Genomic DNA, 22,244 nt, shown 5'->3' with positions numbered 1-22,244 from the left:
CATATCGAAATTACTTGCTGTCAGTTTGTACTACATTTGTAGTAAGTCTAAGAATATAATACTTTTTTCAAATATAACACAAGTAATAGCAAATAAATTCAATATATGTTAAGTTTTATATACTAATAATTATTATTGTATTATATTTGTAAACAAGTATTATAATTATATTCTTAGACGTATTAAATATAGTACAAACTGATAGGAAGTAATTTCGGTATGAAGTTGATTCTGATTATTTACCAATAATAACTACATAAAACCACAAGCTTATATCAAAATAATGATATAGCTACAATATTATAACTAGATAAAAGTACACTGCAATATTTTGTCAAAGTAATCACATTTTTAAAATATTCAATCTCAGAGTGCACACAAATATTTTCAACACGCTAATTACAACAACTATGCTTTTTGAAACTAGAAGAGAAGGGAGGAAGGAATTTTTAAGTAGAACCAGCACAATATTACGCTTAAGTTTGAAGTATTTACTGTAGCTTATAGCGCATTCTTAATTACTAAGGTAATACACATCTAAACCCTTTTCTACTGATAAGCTCGAAAGAAGGTACTAGCATCCAATACCCGACACTGAAGGAAGAAAAAACTATGAAGTATTACGTAACTATCTTATTCACAATTGACCTACGGTTGACTTTCTTAAGTCCACATTGGTATTTTTATGCTCCAACAATACAGAATAAGCGTACTCGTAATATTAAGCATGATTGTAGTCTCCAAATTTTACTCTATATTATTTTGATATCTTTTCCATTTCTAAATTTCAACAATGTTGCACTCATTTCCTTTTATATAGCGTGAATGAAATAAAAAATATAGAACATAATACAGTGTTCACCTCACAGGCAGGTAATGGTTTCCCTCGATGAATAGTCCGATGAATAAGAAGGTTATACTTCCGGACGAAATGTTTACCACAGATGTCACACTGGTAATCTTTGAAGGTTCTATGCATACTCTGATGATCAACCAAGTTTCCTTTTCTCACAAAACTTTTTCCACAAGTATCACATTTATAGGGCCGATTTACAGAATGTACTGAAATTATAAAAATTATGAAAACTAATACAAGATGATGCATTAATCTGCTATAGAACATGAAATACCAACATACCTTTGATAGAACCGCTAGTTACACTCACAAGCAACACCAATTGTGGTTTACAATAAGGATTTCAAACATACAAAGAAATTACGCCTTTCTTTAATTAATGAGAATATGTGGCTTCGGATACAAACGTCGAGATTTAGTTTTAACAAACCAATTATTAATACATTTTATTTACAAATTTTAATAAATTTATTAAATATACGTGCAGCGGTTGGTAACGAAAATGAAGGTGTCAATGAAGTTATTCCAACTTCTGTCCAGAATGCTATACCCATATCCTTCGTTCGAATGAAATGAAAATTGTGTCTCTCCATGAACGATGAAGATTTTTTGATCTCTTCCATTTTATCAGCAATATATTTTGTATTATTCTGATGTTTTGAAAGACAATGTTGGGGTATCGTACTTGGCATCACAAATATTCTTTCAGTTTAATATATTCCTTTTCGACATATCTATATTGCATGTACAATCACAAACATTAATAAATGGAGGCTGAAGCCATTATTTCTTATGGCTCCAACCTCCATTTATTAATGTTCGTGACTGTATATGAGACACCATAGACAAATGAGGAATCTAGAGGATTAATGTAGGAACCGTATAACCTGTTAAGCTTTTCTTAATGTTCTTCGGGGACACTAATGCTATGTTAAAAAAAATTATACTTCCCGAAAACTTATTTTAAATGAAATCTTTCAGTTTAACATCCCATGATTATGTCCGTTAAGGTAAGGGAGACGGATGATTAACGCAAGTGAATGGTGATGTGGAAGGAAATGGGATTACCCCAAGAAAACCTCACGGAGACGATGCTGGCCACTACAAACTTACTTGGCCAGGGGTCAAACCAGAAACCCCATGCACCAGAGGTAGGTGTTCTATTACTGAGCCATCGTGCCTCTCAAAACTTATTTTATTTTGAGGCCGAATAAAATAAAGGGATACTTATCCATTACTTGGTATCACCTTTTATTTTAGTACTGTCTGTTTTGAGCGATGTTTCAAACTGATGTAACTTTTCACAATGTCAATAGTGTAACCATTTTTCTAACAGATACTTTATAAAAAGCTCATCATTTTGCACACACTTCCTTCTACCACTGAATCTGTAATGCTCTTCAAAAATACATCAACGAGAAAGGCAATTGGCCCCATAAATCTTTTCCGTGTCTCAAATGTTCTCCTTGTGAAACGGTGAGGATATCACAACACCAATCTATATTCAGCCGCATGACGTGCCAACGGCTGAACTAGAAATTTCTGCACGTGTTCCCAAGGTTGCATGCAAGATTCATCACTATGAAAAACTTCCGTGGGAAAACTAATTTCGCACCAAAAACATATAAGTCTTGTTTCTAATTAGTGCACTGTGTAAAAAGAATATAGTACGTGGAGGTGTTAAGAAAACCTTCATCACTTATAGAAAGACAAGTATATTGACTAAAATCATTCGAACGAAGGAATCAAAATTAAATTCCGAGATAAATCAACATCTCAGGTCAGCAATCTTTCGGTTGGTTTGACGCAGCTTTTCACTCCCTATCTTGGACCAGACTTTTCATTTCTTTGCATCTTTTCCTCGTTATATCTTGTATTACTTGGTCCGTATATTTCAATCACGGTCTTCCTCTAAGTTTTTCCTTCTGCAATTTCCTCCATAGCTACTAACGTGATTCCTCTATGTCTCAATATGTACTCGGGACAAAAGTTGAAATAACATCATTAATACGCTCACGGCCATCACCAACCACAAAAGAAGAAGTACTAAAATTTAAGTTGTACATTATCTGGAACAGTAGGAAGTTTTTACTTACGACTGTTAATATTTTAAAATGTTAATGTCATATTTAACTAGTTCCCATATACCCTATCTCCACCTATACCTCTTCTTACTTGTGCCTTAATAATGCTATCAGTGAAAATTCAACGTTTCACATGAATATTTGAACAAGAAATAATACGGCACAAACGAGCAAGATCAGTTTCTTTTGAGTTTATTGATAAGACTGCTCTTAGAGCGGCTTACAACATAATGGATTACCAACAACAGCTTGAAATGTTCTTGTAATCATTTATAAGTGATGAAATAACTTCTTCAATGTATGTTCGACTGTTTCTTTTTGTTCCCTTATAAAATTGTACTTTGCGACAGACCTTTCCTTATATGTGACGAAGGCTAATCTCCACTGTCTAAAACTGCAAATATACGGAAATGCTTTTTCTCCTTGTTATTTTATTTGTATACAATCGGAATCCTATTATAATTTATACTACAAACAAAAAAAGCCACTAAATTCGACCTTTTATTTTCCTTCTTTTAATTTTATACTTTAATAAGACCAGAAACTATAAAATTCTACTAAACTACAAAGGTGATTTATAAGTCTTGCAACATTTCCACAACCCACACAGCAGATGCATGTACGCGCCATGATCGACCATAAGTACAAGGTCAAACTGGCTCAACAGATAATGTAACAAGCAAAATATTTAACACGGGGTTGCCATTCCGTCAGTATCTTTAGTCAGTTTTTAGAGGCAGCGACGATGAGTGCTTAACAATGTCTGATATGTGAACTGTTACTGTATTAGTTCGAACTTGGACATAACTCTGCGGAAGCAACCTAAAACAATTGTCATGCTAAAGGGTAAGGTGCAGTGAACCACAGCACACAACTAGTTGGTTCTAGAAATTTTCAAAATCAACCGCGGTTCGACTGACCCAGATAACAGATTCTGAGGTCATAAGACACGCCATTGAGGAAAATCCATCCATTAGCACATAACAATTGTCAACCCAACGCGTTATGTTGTAGTCCAATGTAATATATCATCACCTTCACGAACTCTGAAAAAGAATCAGGAGCTGCTGCATTGTGCCACAAGAGTTGACCTCAGTTCAGGCCCAGAGGAAAGTAGATGTGTGGCGATAACTGCTGCAAAATTCGTGTGATGTGCGCTTCCTGAAATAGATTGTCACATGTGATGGAAGAGGTATGTTTCTCCGAAATCTTACACAAAACAGTGGTTAACACCAACTTCCAGAACCGGTCGTCAAACAGGGCCATTTCGAGCATAAAGTCATGCTCTATGTATAGTGGAACTACGAGGGGGTAATTCACTACAAGTTCGTTCCTAAGAGCTGTACCATCAATGCTGACATTTATTTCGAACAGTTGGAGCGAATGTATCCTACATTACGCCAAAAATATCCCGCATTGGTGAACTAAAGCGTGCCCTGCTGCAGCAGTATAAAGCAAAACCACATTCGACTGCAAAAACGCGACAAAATATTCAGGAATTTGACCGCAGTGAACTAATGCCACATCCGGCATATAGTCCTGACCTTGTACCTTCAGATTACTACCTGTTTCGCACTTCGTGAAATTACGATGCTTTATTAATCAGCAGAAGGTGGAAATGGTAGCGACTGATTTCGTTCCCTCTAAGAATATTGCAAGACTAAGCTACCGACTTATATCGCCATTTCGAGTTCGTTATCTCTTAATTCAACCAACTTCCCAACTGCCACACGACGCTGAATGAACACGGAACATTCTGTTTCCCATATGGAATCAAAATCAAATTCATACGCGTTAATCATTCGATTAGAATAGGTAACACAAAATGGCACAAAAATGACATTGGAGTTCTTAAAGCCTTGCTGTGACATTTAAAATACAGGTATCGAACATGCAAGCCAACTGTTTTCAGTTATAAAACGTTATTTCATTCTATTTTACATATATATTAGTATAAAATGAAGCTACCACAACTTAGAATTGAGATTCCTTTTCCTATTCGGACTTAAATTTACACTTCCAATACTTTACTCGTTGAGCCTTCTGCGAACTACTTCTGGACATTGCGGTTTCACTGATGCATATGAATTTCTTATATTTTATATTAAAATATGCTTAAGCACATTTTAGTATTGAAGAATTTTTTTGCGGGGAGGGGGAGATTTTAGATATTTAAAAGGATGGATTAAAACGAAATGTAAAAATTCCCACGCGCTTGTTTGAAACTGCACTGCACAAAAGTTTACAGAATTCTCAGGGAATGAAATATTGGAAATACAAATTTACGTTCGAATAGGAAAAGAACACATATATTACATCACTCTTACTAGATTAAAGCTACAAGCACTAGAGGATCATAGTAGCTTACCAAGTTGATGTTTAACCACTACATCTCTAGTGAAATATTTGTTACAGGTTTTGCATGGATAGAGTTTAGATTTCCTATGATAATCCTTATGCTTCTCCAGGAACTGTTTGTTAATAAAACGCCGATTGCATAGGTCACAACCAAAAGGTTTCACTCTACACATTCTGGAAAGAGAAAAAAAAGTCATTATATTTATATACCTAATTATTTCATAAATATTGTCAAAGGTTTGGAAATGAAACAGTGTTGACGATATATTAATATCCTTTTGAAAGATAATACATGGAAGTATGGAGAAGGAAGAGCACCAGTCAGTTTTCAAAATGTCCACAAATGAACCTAGATACAGGACAGGACTCTGGCGGACTACTCGTCAATGGAATTATGAACAGAGTCGATTGTCAATCTGGAAGTGAAGGGCTGCCTTGACCAGCGAGCGCTTCAGGGAGCCTACATTAAAGTATCTCCTCTTGCAGGTGATTTATTGAAGCACTGACCACAGTTTGTAGTCGAGCGGGTTCAGATTTGGGCTTCTAGAAGGCCAGTTTAGTGTGGAGACGAAGTCTCGGACGCTGGCCCGTAGCTACTCCTGTGTTGACCGTGCTTTGTGCGCCGGAGCAGTCCTCTTGGAAGGCCCACTGTTGATTGGGGAACATGGGTGCTCAGTGGTTTTACAATGGGTTCCAACACTGAGGTTTGGTACACGGCAGCCGATGCCTTAAACCTTTATTCACAAAAATGGAGCCGTATGCCGCTGAAGCTCACAGTCCACCACACCATTACTGATGCTGGGTGATAGATGGGATCTTTGCGCCTTGGAAACACGTTCAGTTGCTTGACTGATGATGCGAAAACAGTTATTTTGAGCATTAAAGAACTGCTCAACTTTGAACAGCTCCGCGTCGTACAAGAGAACTGTCCTGTCCTGTGAAACTGAGTTCCAGGTCCTGATTGAGCACTCGTGACATCGGTTGGTTTCGAAATGGAAATTTTTCGGGACATCGCTAATTGAGCCCTGACGCGATTTAGCAGAATTCTTGCAGCTTAACTGCATGTGGTGTTCTCACTGCGCGTCTGCTACTACGCTTCCGATCATTGACAATTTTTTTTTTTTTTTTTTTAATAGTAACGCTGGATGGTGCGGTAGACAAATCGTTCACTGAGGGCTTTCAGGGTGGCGAATACCTAGGATGGTGGAATGCCCACCTTGTACAGCGCTACAACTGCAACACAATTCTCGTAGTTGCCCCATTCCATCGTTATACGTTCCCACTGTTACGCGTTTCAGTGTGGAATGAACAGCTCAGGGACCCACCTCGTCCACAATACCCAGACGGCAGCACTCACTCATACCCAGGTAGTCAAACAACGGTCAAAATCTCTGACAATATTTATGAATAAGTAGGTATTAATTCTTAATGAAGGTAACTACAAAAGGTTGCTCACAATATATAGTCGACTTCACTGACACTCCTGAACGACACATTTCATCAATATTATGTTCCAATACATTATTGGTTATATTAGGGTATCTCCCTGATAAAACTACCAGTTGAATATGATTCGTGGAATGAAGAAGGTAAATATGTCAGCTTTCTGGAAAGGGTTCATTTGATGAGTTTCCGCCGACCTTATAGAACTTAGCAATACTGAAACGTCTAAAAAGCCTTTAATCGCCCGCAAAGCTGATTTGGATCTCATTATCCGACGATGTATCGAACAGGATCCTGTAGTACATGATCGGCGGAAATTATGAGAACGCGCCCCAGCCCTCTCGAACTTCCAATACAGTGCGTGCCATTAGGAGCATTGATGCAGCACAATTCCCCAACGCAGGGAAGTTTGGCCATACGAAATGGTATCTCAAAAAACACAGTTTCCAACATCATCCGGAAGAATCTCATATTGGAAGAGCGCGAACAATGTCTCAGAAAGCATTACATATATGAGAGGTTCAGGAACACCAGAAAACTGTATGAAACACATCTCGCTGGGGCAAAGTGGAAATCGGCGTGTATCCTAGATGAGACCAACAGACTTCGAACCATTTTCAACCGTCACGCAGACCACAAAAGCAGTTCTGACTTTCTACAACAATGCAAGGAAAAGTTTTCCGAGGGATTTTAATGATGGTGGTGGGATATTGAAGTTGAGAAAGGCCGCAATTCTTCGAAGCTTCTGACAAAAAAGTCAACATAGCTTACTTCCAGGAGAACGTCACGGAGCCTCTGTATGATACACAGTCTCCACAAATGGATCCACAGGGACCAGGTCTCCAGGCATACCGCTTGATCATCCCAGGCGTTCTACGCAAGGAAGGCAGAAGAGACGGGAATTCGAGTGATCCCATTTTCGTCTACTCCTGGTCGCCTCACCAAATGGGTTCGGACTCCTTAAACAAGCATTTGCTCGATGCAGCCTTCATAACTTTCAGGGTCTTCGGAAATTTGCCAAAGCAGTATGGTTAGACATTCTTCCCATTCTACACAATTTGCTACAGTGGCAACTACGCTGCTGAGCATTCGTTCGGGCCCTTAGCTGTCACATCAAACACAATCGGTGGTGAAGGAAGATTTACTACTTAGGTAAGTGGTTCAAAGTCGACTATTTTTATCGATGGCACCCTTCTGTATCGGTATTGCTTGTATTAAATTCCTATATAATTAATGCTTCACAATTCAAAATAAGCAATCTTTTAAAAAGATCTTGCAAATCCATTTTGCAGTTATGGTATATTCAATGCTTATATATTAAAGAAATCTGACGGAACAGTTCTCACCGATACGGATAGCCTCTTAAATAGACGGAAAGATTTCTTTGACGATTTGCTGAACACGCAGCCAAAAACTAATGTGCGTGGAGAAAAGGAGATACACACCGCAGAACCGTATATTCCAGAACCCAATCGAATAGAAGTGGAAGCCGCTATAAAGAAATTGAAGAAACACAAATCTCCGGGTGTAGATGAAATTCCGGCTGAGTTAATTTTAGCTGGAGGCGAAAAATTGTGGAACAAGATACACAAACTCATTCTCCTTATCTGGAACAAGGAAGAATTGCCACAAGAGTGGAAAGAATCAATCATTGTTCCAATTCACAAGAAAGGCGACTAAACTGACTGTAATAATTATCGAGGCATTTCTCTTCTGTCAACATCCTATAAAATCCTTTCAAATATTCTGCTAGCAAGATTGACCCCATACGCAGATGAAATTATTGGAGATTATCAGTGCGGATTTAGACGAAATCGATCAACTATCGATCAAATATTTACCATTCGCCAAATACTCGAAAAGAAGTGGGAATACAATACCCCGGTGCATCAACTATTTATTGATTTTAGAAAGGCTTACGACTCGGTTAGGAGAGAAACATTATACAACGTTCTTACAGAACTTGGAATACCGAGAAAGCTAATTAGATTAATTAAGATATGTTTAAGTGAATCCCAAAGTAAAGTGTGGGTAGGAAAATTTTTGTCCACGAGCTTCCACGTCGAAAATGGCCTGAAACAAGGAGATGCGTTGTCGCCATTATTATTTAACTTTGTCCTGGAATATGCCATAAGGAAAATCAAAGATAGCAACCAGGGCCTAGAGTTGAACGGCATTCACCAGGTTATGGCATATGCTGATGATGTAAATTTAATAGGGGATGATAGGAGAACAGTAGAAATAAATGCAGAGATCTTATTAAACGCTTGCAGTGACATGGGTTTAGAAGTAAATGCAGAGAAAACTAAATACATGGAAGTGCGTCGGGACCGTAATACGGCAAATTGTGGAGGCGTTAAAATATTAAATAATGCTTTTGATAAAGTGGATACTTTCAAATATTTAGGATCAATATTAACAGACGAAAATCATATTCACGAAGAAATTAAATGTCGACTAAAAGCAGGGAATTCGTGTTACTATTCGGTTCAAAATCTCTTGTCGTCGCGAATTCTGTCGAGGAATTTGAAGCTTAAAATATATAAAACGATAATCATGCCTGTTGTTCTGTATGGTTGTGAAACATGGTCGCTTACTCTGAGGGAAGAACATAGACTGAAAGTATCTGAGAACAGGATCCTGAGACGAATATTCGGACCCAAGAGGAACGAGAATGGGGAATGGCGGAAGCTTCATAACGAGGAACTACATAGTTTATACGGTTTACCCAACATTGTTAGGGTCGTCAAGTCTAGGAGGCTTAGGTGGGCAGGTCATGTAGCTAAAATGGAAGAAAGTAGAAACGCTTTTAAAGTCTTGACTGGTAGACCCATAGGAAAACGACCATTAGGAAGACCAAGGCGCAGATGGGAGGACAATATTAAGATGGATCTCGCAGAGATAGGAATACAAAGTAGAAACTGGATGCAATTAGCTAAGGATAGAAGTCAGTGGAGAGCTTTTGTGAACGCGGCACTGAACCTCCGGGTTCCATAGGCCATAGAGTTAGTTAGTTGGTACATTCAAAAGAAACACTTGAAATCTTGAGAAGATTTTCATAGTTTATTGTAAATAACACTAACGAAGATGTATGTGAAAATCTAACTTCTGGGAGAACATAATTCAATGAATAAACATATACAATAACACTTGTGGTACACCTTATTCCCATTGTAGAGAAGTTTTCTCTTTATACATTTTTATTGAACTACTAAATTGCTTATAGTATTAACTAACGAGTTAAGGTTACGAATGTAATAATATTATGCATGGAATCATTTGCTACTTTTAACATTTAAAACTATTTACTACGTTTATTCATTATTACACTCGTTCATTGATTTGTATATTATAAATATATTTCTTAAATATTTGATTGCTTGGTTGGTTTGGAGTCTTATATCCATTTTCAGCTCTGAGGCTATATGAGACGCTCGCCTACTCTTGTATGCAATAGATCTCCCTCTAATCCTATTTCTCAGTTTAGTTGACTCCAGCTTTTCAATTCTCAGTTTTTCATATATTATTTTAGCCATCGACTCTGCTCTACTGAGTTTGCAACCTCACCTATAGCTATATCAAACTAAACAACCTACGTTCAAGCACAACAAACAGACTAACTGCTAAACCTACCGATTTATAAATTAAAAAATAATAACATCAGTGGTGTTCCTTTGAGGTATACTTTCAGTAACTAGTTCTTCCGGAGACGCTCGACCCTCCCCCTTCCCCAAGCAGATGTATTAATTTTTCCATATATTATTATATACCTTATTCAACATCGTTAATAATGTCCTCCCGAACTTAAACCGCCCTCTGTAGAAAATTTTCTGGGAGAAACACTGAATAACAGTGACGTCAGTTTTCAACAAATGGTTAAGATTTCTTTTCAACTGTGAAAGTCTGATAAGCTGAAAACACCTTTCAGCTTAAGTGACTGTTAAAGGAAAAGTAACAGTCTATTTACTAATCTCTTGATAAACTGTGGTTAGGTTACTGAGCTTGAGGTAAAGAATTATGACTTCCAATTATTTTTCTTTCTCTAGATTAGTTTTCGGCCTACTAACATTTGTCAAAAAATGAAGCATAAATTTCCTAACATCAATTTGTTACAAATAATCATCAGCTGTCATGAAATTTTCAACTCGCAAGCAAAGGATTTAGCATTGACAAGACCAAAGTTCCTTCAAAATGTGTTTAGTCCTTCACGATGCTTATGGACAAATAATATGCGAAGGGTGCACTGAAAAAAAGTAATATGCTCTACTTCTAATATTTTAACAAATTCAAACCAATTTACTGTTCTTTGTATTTCATTGCTATTGCCACAGCATAATAAATCAGGAATTTCATTTATTGATTTAAGTCAAACAACGTATTAAAAAAAAAAAAAAAAAATAGATGGCGCAGAATGTACGCCCTCGGAGACTACATATTTACAGTCAGGCTCAAACCTCCTGACGTTTAAGGCGTGTCTTCCTTTTCATAGTATTCAATGGAAGTTGGGCGACGTTGTCTAATAGATTTGTCCCTGGGTTAGGAGAAAGCAACTTCAAAGGTACGTCCTTATGATATATGTCACTATAGCGTTGATAAATTTGTAAGAACATTTTTCTTTTTCAATATCTTAATTTCTCGCTTTAACGTTTCACGTTATGCCTGTACACGAAAGGAAGCAAAATCCGACAACGTCGCACCTGCACACCATTGGCTTTCGACAGACGTCAAGAGGTTTGAGCCGGACTTTAAAGTTCAGTTAACAACACGGCAACTGTAACTATCGAATCGCAGAATCATATTTTCGCATCTTTAACTATATATTTAATAATAAGAGTAACGATCACCGATTCACACACTGCTATAAAATAATAATCTACATTTAATTTGATAATCCTAATGCTCATAGTAATGTGGTAAAAACCGTTAACATTTACACTTGAAGTTACACAAGGAACTACTACAATTTTAAAGAAAAAGATATATATAATATGAAAAACGGTTTTTTACAGAGGAAATGTAGAAGAAATAAAGCAATGAGTACTACACAAGAACCAACGTAAGAAACTTAAGAATGTCTATCAATTAAAAAGATTAATTACCTTTGATGCACGTCTCTGATCAACTTTCTGAGGAAGCCCTTTTTGCACAGGTTACACTTAAAGCTGACAGACTTTGACGCCAATGTCACTTTGGGCTGTGCTGGAATTTTTTCCTCCTCGTTATTTTGCTGCAGAAATGCCAATGTATCTCTCGCATTCGAGAAGTAATCATCATCATCTGACCATCCGTCCAATAAATGTTCTTCGGATAATGCCATTACACCTTCACATTCATCGTCTGATGTTTGCGTGGCTACGGACACAGTCATAGGTGGCAGGGTGTTTGTGCAAAGATTTTCAGGACTCAAAAATGCCCCTAAGTTCAATGGCTGGCAATCAATATCGTTTAACGAAGAGGGAAGGTAGTCTGTGTGGCTATTATGTAGCAAAGGTAAAGGTTCTACGGAGTGTAAATCATCTGTGCATGGAGGAACATAATGGCGATCTTTGTTGTTGCTCGTATCCTGTGCAGGCCATTGAGGATGAGTCGAAATTTCGTTAGGAAATGAATTGTGGTGACTAAAATCCAAGCAACCCGTGTAACTGTGAAGCGCTGCATCTAAATCTTGCTGCTTATCAAATAATCCAATTTCTTGAAGATCTGCGGACGTTAGTTTCAATCCGGATCTATCATCCTTACCCGGGTTATTAAAAGGTAAACCTGCTGATAATACTGGGAAGTGAGACAATTCCATTTGTTGCCATGGTGGAAGGTGTACATGAGATGGTGATGGTAAAGAATCACAGTTCGTTGTCCCCGAAGTAGGCTGAAACGGTAAATCAGGAACAGGATCCACAACATCTGGAGTAGAGGATTGAGTGGAATGGTTAGCATCAAGAGGTTGATTCGACGTAATTACTTGATCCCAATTTTCCAAAGTACGATTAAAAGACGGTAAACGCTTCCTGCTGCTTAATATTGATACAAGTGTCTCAATTCCCAATACCTGAAAAATAACAATTACAAATTTTATATTACTTACTAGGAATTACGATATTATTCAACATAAGATAACCAGAAAATACTTACACTTTACAATTATTACATATTGTAAAGAACCAAGAACCTGAAGCCGGACATGGGCGAATGATTAACATTCACTCTTCATAAGTGGAAGATCCCACAAAACGAATCCTAGTTGCGACGTCACACACACACAAGGAGTTGCCAGATAAGGTCTTAAGAAACACTTAACCATTCAATTAAGAAAACATGTTTTCACAGTGCGCATCCTATAATAAATGAAAGAATTAAAAATACTCACCAATTAACGCGTAAATTTTCTTCGGAACGGTGATTTCGATTATCTGACTGCAACCTTCCACCGACCCTGCTCAAACTTCGTAAGTAACCGGATCCTGATTCAAAGGATTCATCGAACCAGTTTTCAGCTCCGTATCGTTGTTTAACAAAACATCTAGCACACTGTTGAACACTGACCGAAAATGGTGACACAGAGCAGGAGAGCAGTGTATGCAGCAGAATTTCCAAACGAGCTCTTGCATAGTATTGTTTGATCAGATTAACAACATGGGGGCAAGCACTGTCGTGTTGAAGAAACCTGCCATGTTCTTTGAGTTGTTTTCGCTCGATTATCTCGCTGAATCGATGTGAACAAGACTAGCGGAAAGTTGCAGTCACGCATGTAACAGAAATTCTCTTCACGAAAAATATACTTTACTCGCGAATTAATGAGTAAGAAGAAACAACTTTTTAATCTTTCATTTACAGTCAAAACTATATTCTCCTTCATCGTTCACAAGCCTTTACCGATTAACTAGCAGGATGGTGCCTTGACTGTAGAAATCACCAGGTATCGACTCGAAGAACTCATCGAGCCACTATTTCAGCTCCAATGATGAACGAAATTGTTCGGATGTTATTGATAGCGATATAGAAAACGATGTTGCTCTGAAGGCGTTACATTCACAAGAACAGGGTATGCAGAATTTCCCAATCGAGATCTTAAATAATACTATTGGGCTAGTTAGCAAGCATTGTCGTATTGAGTCTAGCCAAGGGTTTTGTAGTAGCCGTGTCAATGCTCGGGCTGTTCAGCTGCAGTACCCAGTTGAGTCGCTGAATTTGCTAAATGTAAAGCTCGCTATTGTTCGTGCGTTATTTTCGAACATTTTCTAATGTAATTCTCATATAAAACACATGAACACATAAAAGATAAAATAAAATCTAAGAGAAAACTTAATATACAACCCAAATTCAATAAAAGGAATTTTTTGCAACAATAATAAAAACATTACACATTTTCACGTGACCAAACGATTGTGTTGATTTTATTATTCAAAATATGGCAAGCAAACACATAGTAACGAACTGTTAAGGGGAAGAAACAGACTAAGTTTCTTTTCCAACAAAATTACATATATTTTCAAAAAACAAGCCGTGTATCCCTCGCAATCTCATTATTCTCGAACGGGAAAATTATGTCATTAAAAATACTTATTAGAGTTTCGTTTCCAAGCTTATACGTTTTCTCGCACCAGAACAATACATCATAAATTTTCTCTCGTTTCATTCAAACTCAATAATTTGCATGAAGGACAAAATGAAGATGAGTATTGGTATCTTTAAAAAAAAATCTACATACTTTAATTACTTTGCTTTTACAATTAATTATATACTAACCTCTGCTAAGAAAAGAATATTTTCTGCCTGAGCCACTGTTGTGGATAAAGTCCCAGTGTAAATATATTTCAGCAATGTATGCAAATTATCTGGTGCTAATGTGATACCTTCCTTTGCTAGCTCCTGGTCCAGATGCAACAGAGCCGTGCCTATCGAAGTAACAAAACACTGATTAAAAAGATACGCAACATATATTTAAGAATGTGCACGAAGAAAGGAAGAGACAGAATACCGAAATTTCTTGTCTACAAAAAACACGACAGCTTAATTATCTTCCTGCAGATTTTCTATGACATGTATTGGACATGCTGAACTGGTATCGGGGCTGCGATGGCTCAATGGTAGAGAGTTCACCTCTGGTGCATGGTGTCTGGTCCGATCCCAGCTTGCGCTAAGTAGGCTTTATTATGAACGAACACCACGTGATGGGTTTTCTCGGGGTTCACCAGTTTTCTCCAATCCTATTAATTCATTCTCATCATCACAGTCTCCTTTAGCTTACACAGCATAACCATGGGATGTAAAACAAAGATTTCAATGAGTTTCATTGTTGAACTGGCATTCTCAGAAACAAAAGTTAGGTTCGTTTTTTGAAAATAGTACCTTTATATCAGGTTACAACGATTTCGTCCAAAGTATGCTGTGCATGAATATGTGAAATCTTTAGAAAGCAGCTCATTAAAATGTTGAATAGATTTGGTCATAGTCTGTCAAACTTTGGAATAGACAACTTGAAGACTGTTATCGGTATGCAGAAAAAGTACTGGTGAAGACAAGCATTCACATGAATCAGCGAAACTAGCACGAGATACAGTGTAGAAAACAGTGTGTCAGGAACTGGAGAGTACAGACTGCGTCAATAGAAGAGAAGTACTGCGTAGAGCGTAGTAGTTAGACAACTTCAAATCCATTGGAGATTGGAGATACATAAGCTAACTTTTCCACAGTAATTTTTACAATAAATTACCATAATATAATTCTAGAATAGGAGCTGGCCATGCAAATGTGAAGTATAATCATCCAGTACAACCAAAATGATTCCAATTCATTATCATCATCATTCCAATTGGACTGGCTTTAATATAGAATTATGCATAATGATGAAAATTCAAATATGTATTAATCAAACTGAAAACTTTAACTTTTTATAATATTGATATCCTTCTGCCATCAAATTTACCACTAGCATACATAAACACTATACTGGAAACGACAAAAAGATCACTGACTCACGAAAGAAGCTTCAATTGCAATCCATTGCAGTTATTGCTGAGTAGATGATTTACGTGAATTTAACAAAAATCACTTGGAAGCATTCAATTCCATATTCTGGAACAGTTCTCAAATTTGGTTTCACTTCTTTGGAATCACTGGGAGATAATTTGAAGATTTTAGATTAATTACAGAAATTCTAGTAGAATAAGCTGCACGGTCCCTGCTGTGCATATGCATAAGTTACTTGAAGTAGTACGCATTTAGCTCTCAGTTTGTGCAGTGGACAGAAACATACCGCAGGGCACAATTCCATATCTTGAGGAGTTCAGAGTAATGTATCGGTGTGTTCACGATGAACGATCGTCGAATTACTACTGCACTTATCTACCTTCATCCTATTTATACACTGCTGTACAGTGAGTTTTAAAATCATTGTTCTTTTTTTGTCTACAAACGCTTCAACTTATCAACGCTGACGACTATCAGCCAAAATATCAAAGAAGTTACCGGTACATTTATTCACGTATACAGAATAAAGTAAGACCGTTTTATTTGTTGGTTATAGACGACGAGCCTCGTTTCCCATTTAGGGAAGGAAGAGAAACGCCACACTTTTAAGAATTATTTATTGACTATCTAGGATGTTAAAAAGTAGGTAACAAAGTAAGTTCGAATTAGTTAATGAGTCACTGAACAAAAAAAGAAAGCGTACCTGTATTCTTCTCTCCTGCCTGTTTGTTTGTTTTGACAACTGGCGCGTTTCAAATGTTTGATGCCACGTCAGTGAATGCGACAACTGGCGCGTTTCAAATGTTTGATGCCACGTCAGTGAATGCAACTTGTAATGTAGGTGGGGACAGCAGTAGTTAGGGAGTAAGAAATTTCATACAGTGTGGAGTACATGCGCCGGTTCTGCCTCTTACCTAGGGAATTTCGACCATCTTGGCACGTGTGATTTTCGTTCATATACTTATATAAGATAACTTTTAGAGACATAGGCGACCAAGGAGTTCGAGCTGCGGGTTAAAAATATAATAATATCTGGGAAGAGGTTGAAGAGAAGACAAGATAACATGGCAGGTGGTGTGTTTGTTAGAATGCCGGCCAATTGAACAAGCACATGTAAGTGAAGTCATTGTACAAGAAAACAAGACGTGCCTGTATTCCGCTCTCGTTCTGTTTTCAAGTTTATTTACTTTGACGAGTAGCGCTTTTTAAATGTTCGTTGCTACGTCACTGAATGCATGCAACTGCGTCTGCGCACATTTATATAGGTAGCGGAGAAGTAAAGAAGGAAGCAGACAAAGATGACGATGGAGGAAGTTTGTACATGGTGTGTGAGTTGTGGACTTGTGTCTGAGTTGCGCAATTGTGTTTGTGTTCTTTATATTGGGTTAAATTCCAAAGTTGGGCGTCCGTTTCCAGCGAAATTTTTAAAATTTACAGGAAATATATGGATAATTTGATCGTTTGTGTACTTGATAATATATAAGAGTCTCGAAAAATCTGTTTATTTGTTATATATAAGCGGTTATAAACATGGGACTATATGGCGAGCGGAGGGAACTACTTGGCGCAAGGTAACCGAACAGTTGCATTGTGTGAAAGAAACGAGCATTTATGTTACCAATATGGCGAATGTACAAGGGCAATGAACTAGCAGTTTTAACATTTGTGAAGGAATACATTGATAACGAGCAAAATCTTTTAAAAGTTTGTGAAGAGCACGGATTAATGAACCTAATAACAAATTGCAGAAAGTGTGGAAAGGAGATAACAGTGAAAAAACTTGACGAAAGCGGACGCCCAACTTCGGAATATATGCCTTTATATTATTAGATGTTTTTCATGTTTCCTGAGACTCTAACTCCGAATACAAATAGTGTGAAAACGAATCTAGTTAGAAGAGGCGAAGAGAAAAATGGCGGATGAAGTTATAGTGGGCATGCCACCGTGTGACGCATACAACATGAGTAAGTATGGTGTAGTTGAAGTTGGTGATATTTTTTATTAAGGAAAAATTACATTATTCTTCACATGTTACGAATTATTTAGGTGAATAAAGGGGAAACAGCATATCATATTCTGAATTGTACAAGCTCGTAACGGTAAGCACTTTGTATGCTCCTGAGTAGGTCATTCTAGGCATTTGCTTTTAGAGTGGTTTTATATTGGTTAAAATAATATTGCCCTTGTACTTAATGTGTTAGCGTTTCCGCCTGGTACTTCCTTTTTTTGTTGCATTCTTGAAATTTGCCCTTGTACTTAAGGTGTTTTTTTCTTTAAATACCTTTTTTTAATATCGTATGGGAATAATTAGCCCTTGTACTTTGTGTATGACTATGTGTGGGGGGATTTGAAAAACCCATATAGCACGAACCGTGCACGTGGATACTTCTCACTGTTGCATTACCTAGAAAAATGATTGTATTTGATATAGAAGTGGAAATGAGAAGTAGCTGTTCTTAACTATAAGAACAAGGTTAGTAGCCAGATTGGGTCCTTTCTTGATCAAAGCTCAATACTCAAATCTGATAGTAATGCCGAGCGAGTGAAGGCGGGTTAGTAGCCAGGTTGATTTCTTGGCATATTTTTGGATTGGGGGGGGGGGGGGGTGAGAATAGAATTTTTGGGTTAAAATTCGTACTTTCTTGCTATATTTTCTGTTGCTTAGGGTGACATCGGGTTAGCTCTAGGTTAAGAAGTTTGGGCCCATTGCATTAAAATTAATGTGTAATTTCTCCTGTCTTTGTAAGGATGTCATACTGCCAAACTTACACACCTAAACATCGCATAAGAAGTCCAAATCATTATTTCTTACCTAATTTCTCCTGTAAATTTTCCTAATTTTTATAAAAAACGAAGGGGTAACTCTAAACTAACCCCATTATTATTATCAACCGACTAAGATGTAAACAAACCTGGTTCCTGAAGAAATCTTTGCTTGAAGTAACTGCTGCTTGCAGCCAAAATGACTTTATGTGCTCCAGTCACTTGACCACTGCAACTAAGATTTATATCAATAATTGCTTTTTCATCCAAAATTTGTCTCAGTCCATGTATTAAGTAATTCACTTGCTCTTCAACAAAGAAATCAAACTGCTCACTACTCCCCATTCTGTCAGCACAGCACAGTGTTGCCACAGTCCAAGCTCTGAAGTGGGCTGTAAAATAGTACCAAATTGAAAAAAAAAAAAAAAAAAAAAAAGGGCTGAATTTATTATTTTATACCAGTGTAATCACCGGCGTCTCTGGCATGTAAAATTTGGAGAGGGGGGACATCAAAGAAAGTTATTTAAATGGTACTACCTAGCACAATTTGTTTATTAACTTCGATTCCATTTGTTACTTTTCTGCTTACCTTCACGGATCCCCTAGGGTATATCAAGAACTCGATTACAATCGTTTCACAGCCTGATTATTATATTCCAAATAAATATTATTATTATTTATATGATATTCTGTCGTTAAAATAAATTAAATTAGAATAAAATATTGAATATTTTGTATTTCAAAATATTGGGGTACGGGTCCCCTTTGTCCCCCCGCCAGAGACGCCCGTGAGTGTAATACATGGATCTATAACACGAAACTAAAAGAGGTAAAGTTGTAGAACACCCCCATCTTCCAAGAGTCCAAATCAATAAAGTACTCTTTTTAAAAATTACTTTTTTAAAATATCCAAATAGACGGACCCCGAACAACAGTGGAAGTAGATGAAACTTTTCTTGCGTGTAGGAAGTATAACAGGCCGCAAATTGAAAGGGAAAACAGTTAGCATCTTTGGTATGTATTGTAAGGAAACCAAACCTTGTATGTACTGTAAGGAATCTTGTCACCAAATGAGACAAGTATTTGTTAGATGGTGCTGAACCGGGTAGAATTGTACCAACTTTTCACAAAAGGGGCTGAAAATCCCAGCGTGGTACCAACGGGCCGATGAATGACAAAAAAGGGCTGAATTTGGTACAATTGTACCAAGCATGGCAACATTGGCACAACATCAAGCAAGCAGCCAGCTAACACAAATACAAAAATACAATTTATTCTTCATTTGTTTGGTCAAACAGATCAAACGGATCATCTAAAGCGATCTACATTATCGCTGTGTATTTCACCGTTTACTAAATTAAGCAAGTACTACGTTTCACTTGCAGATCTTATTTATTTATTTGCCTGATTTGCATACAAATGAGAGTATTCTCGAGTACGTATACAGTTGTCAAATTACAAAATAATTACATACAATGCTATAAAAAAAACTTACAGATAGAGTAATACATGCATGTCTTTTATAAGCTTACACATTCATAACATAATTAACAATATATATATATATATATATATATATATATATATATATATATATATATATATATATATATATATATATATATATATATATATATATATATATATATATATATATATATTGTTACACAGTTAAGCCTCGAAGTCCTAAGCCGGACTCAAATTATGGGGCGAGACGCCCGCGATTTTCTAATTGGGTGTGTTGCAAAGAAAAGAGAGAAAGGGAGAACGGAGTCAGGTGAGGCTTTGATTGTATTAGCAATCTGATGCCTCATTGACACCAACCCACACGCATGTAATAGTGATATGACCCTGGCTTTGATTTACTCAAATCACAGCGCCGGGTCGCGGATGCAAATTTAGTTAATACCACGCAAGCGATAAGTACATGAAAAACATTATGTATTTGGAGCTATGCGTGAAATAAAAATGTAGTAGTAAATGTAAAATAGACACTTCAGCCCCGGCGTGATGGGGAAAAATCATAGAAAACCTAGAAGTCTTGGCCACTATTGAGCATGCGCGTGAAAAGCTTCTCCAAGCTCGTCAAGGCTCGTGACGTAGCTCTCGAGCGACGTCAGAACTGGCAGAAATGCGTGGGACGAAGTCGCTTTATAAGCGTGGCCCGTCGCCCAGCTCGGTTGATTTTCTTTCCAGCATTCGTCCAGTGTGTTTCGCTCTTCGACCTGGACGCTCGTCGTAAAGACAGGTATGTGATTATTTTTCTAAGTCCCCCCTCGATACGGGATGAGCACCTTGAGATTTGTTAGTGATTAATATAAAGTTTAATTCCAACATGAGACCAAGTTCTCCCTTCGAGAATTATCACTTTCCGTTTTGGGCCAATGCAAGTTGCGAGTACGGATTATCAAATTTACTATTTTCAATCAACCGCGGCTTAGCATAATAACCTTCTAGCACCCATTTGGTAATGAAGGGGTTGTGCCCATAAATGTGATGTAGTAATAATTTCAAGTTGTAATTCCAAGTAACCGATTTATGAGATTCTTTGTATTTTTATTTTATTTTTTTTATTCTTATAAATAAACCGTACAATGGAATTGGTCTCTTTAATTTAGTCAAGCTATCCCTCTCTATCTAGATTCAGTTCACAGTCTTCATATGTTACATGGGTTTCGATTTCCAGTACAAGCTCTACCTCTGAAATACGAGTCTCCCCCACGCTATTGAGACTTTTAGTGCACTTTCTCATCATCTTCGAACCAGTAAGCCAAAGACGTTTCAATACTGAGGCTTAAAGGGAGTTGGACTCAGAACCAACTTTGACATACTGGGTGGAAAGTAGAGGAGTGATCTCAAATACGATTTCACGAAAGAAAGTGTATACAAATATAATGCCAATCTCAGAAAACACATAACAATATATATATATATATATATATATATATATATATATATATATATATATATATATATATATATATTGTTATAAATCTTGTTTCTACACTCACACTGAATTGTAATCGCAGTTCCTCACATGTCTGACTGGCACTATTCTCCTCAATTGCTGCGTGAAGATCTTCATGTTGTACATGTGTTGGTCTTCCGGCACGTGGTGCGTCTTTGAGTGTGTCGTCACCATTCTTAAACTTGTTAAACTACCGATGCACTGTCCGCATAGTCACGACACTTTCATCAAAGGCCTGACATACCTTCCGGTCCACTGCAGCGGCGTTTGACTCCAGTTTGAACTCGTACAGCATACATGCTCTGGTGACGCTCTGTGGAGGCCCCATGTTCACTCTGTCCTTACGTACGTTCACGGTGTAACTGAACTGCCACAACCAGTTAGTATGTTGGATATACCCACACCAACAACTGACCTTCGTCTTATCTACATTCGCATTCAACTTACGGTGTGAGGGCCAATTGAACACAGACCTTAACAAAAAGCGACAGTACTTTCTTGGTTACCTTTATATTAAAAATTCGAGTAAAGCACTGTACTCCTTCTTTGCCTAAACTTTTCCACGCTTCGATAGGCATATTGTCTGCTCCTGGAACGTTATCACTTTTCATCTTTTTGAGCGTTTCCTACCTCTACCATGATCACATATCAAATCAGTTCTTGATTCATGGATAGACTTTTGAAAGTTTTCTTCATTGAGATGTTTCTGGAAATACCCCTTCCACCTCTTCTTTATCTTCTCTTTACATGTCAGAACCTCGTTATTTTCATCCTTGATGTAGCTCATGCAAAATATCGTTCTTTT

The 22,244-nt window shown here is 37.3% G+C and overlaps 1 protein-coding gene across 2 annotated transcripts in view; it reads right to left on the bottom strand.

Moving 5' to 3' along the window:
- The window catches only part of LOC145694779 (uncharacterized), a 36,135-nt gene extending 17,286 nt beyond the window's left edge, over positions 1-18,849 (bottom strand). Inside the window, exons 1-5 of one of the 2 annotated variants that reach the window (XM_081771412.1) lie at positions 18,621-18,849; positions 14,485-14,633; positions 11,841-12,787; positions 5,309-5,472; positions 863-1,062 (exon numbers count right to left, since the gene is read on the bottom strand). In XM_081771412.1, the coding sequence (XP_081627538.1) occupies positions 863-1,062; positions 5,309-5,472; positions 11,841-12,787; positions 14,485-14,633; positions 18,621-18,816 (1,656 nt within the window). In that variant the 5' untranslated portion in view covers positions 18,817-18,849. The remainder of the gene's footprint in view (positions 1-862; positions 1,063-5,308; positions 5,473-11,840; positions 12,788-14,484; positions 14,634-18,620) is intronic. The other variant, XM_081771411.1, reaches the window with a different exon arrangement.
- Positions 18,850-22,244: the final 3,395 nt, after the last annotated feature.

Source organism: Thermobia domestica, chromosome 9 (assembly GCF_964235325.1).
Source record: "Thermobia domestica chromosome 9, izTheDome1.hap1.1, whole genome shotgun sequence".
NCBI classification, from domain to species: domain Eukaryota; kingdom Metazoa; phylum Arthropoda; class Insecta; order Zygentoma; family Lepismatidae; genus Thermobia; species Thermobia domestica.
This window is presented reverse-complemented; position numbering and strand designations above follow the sequence as displayed.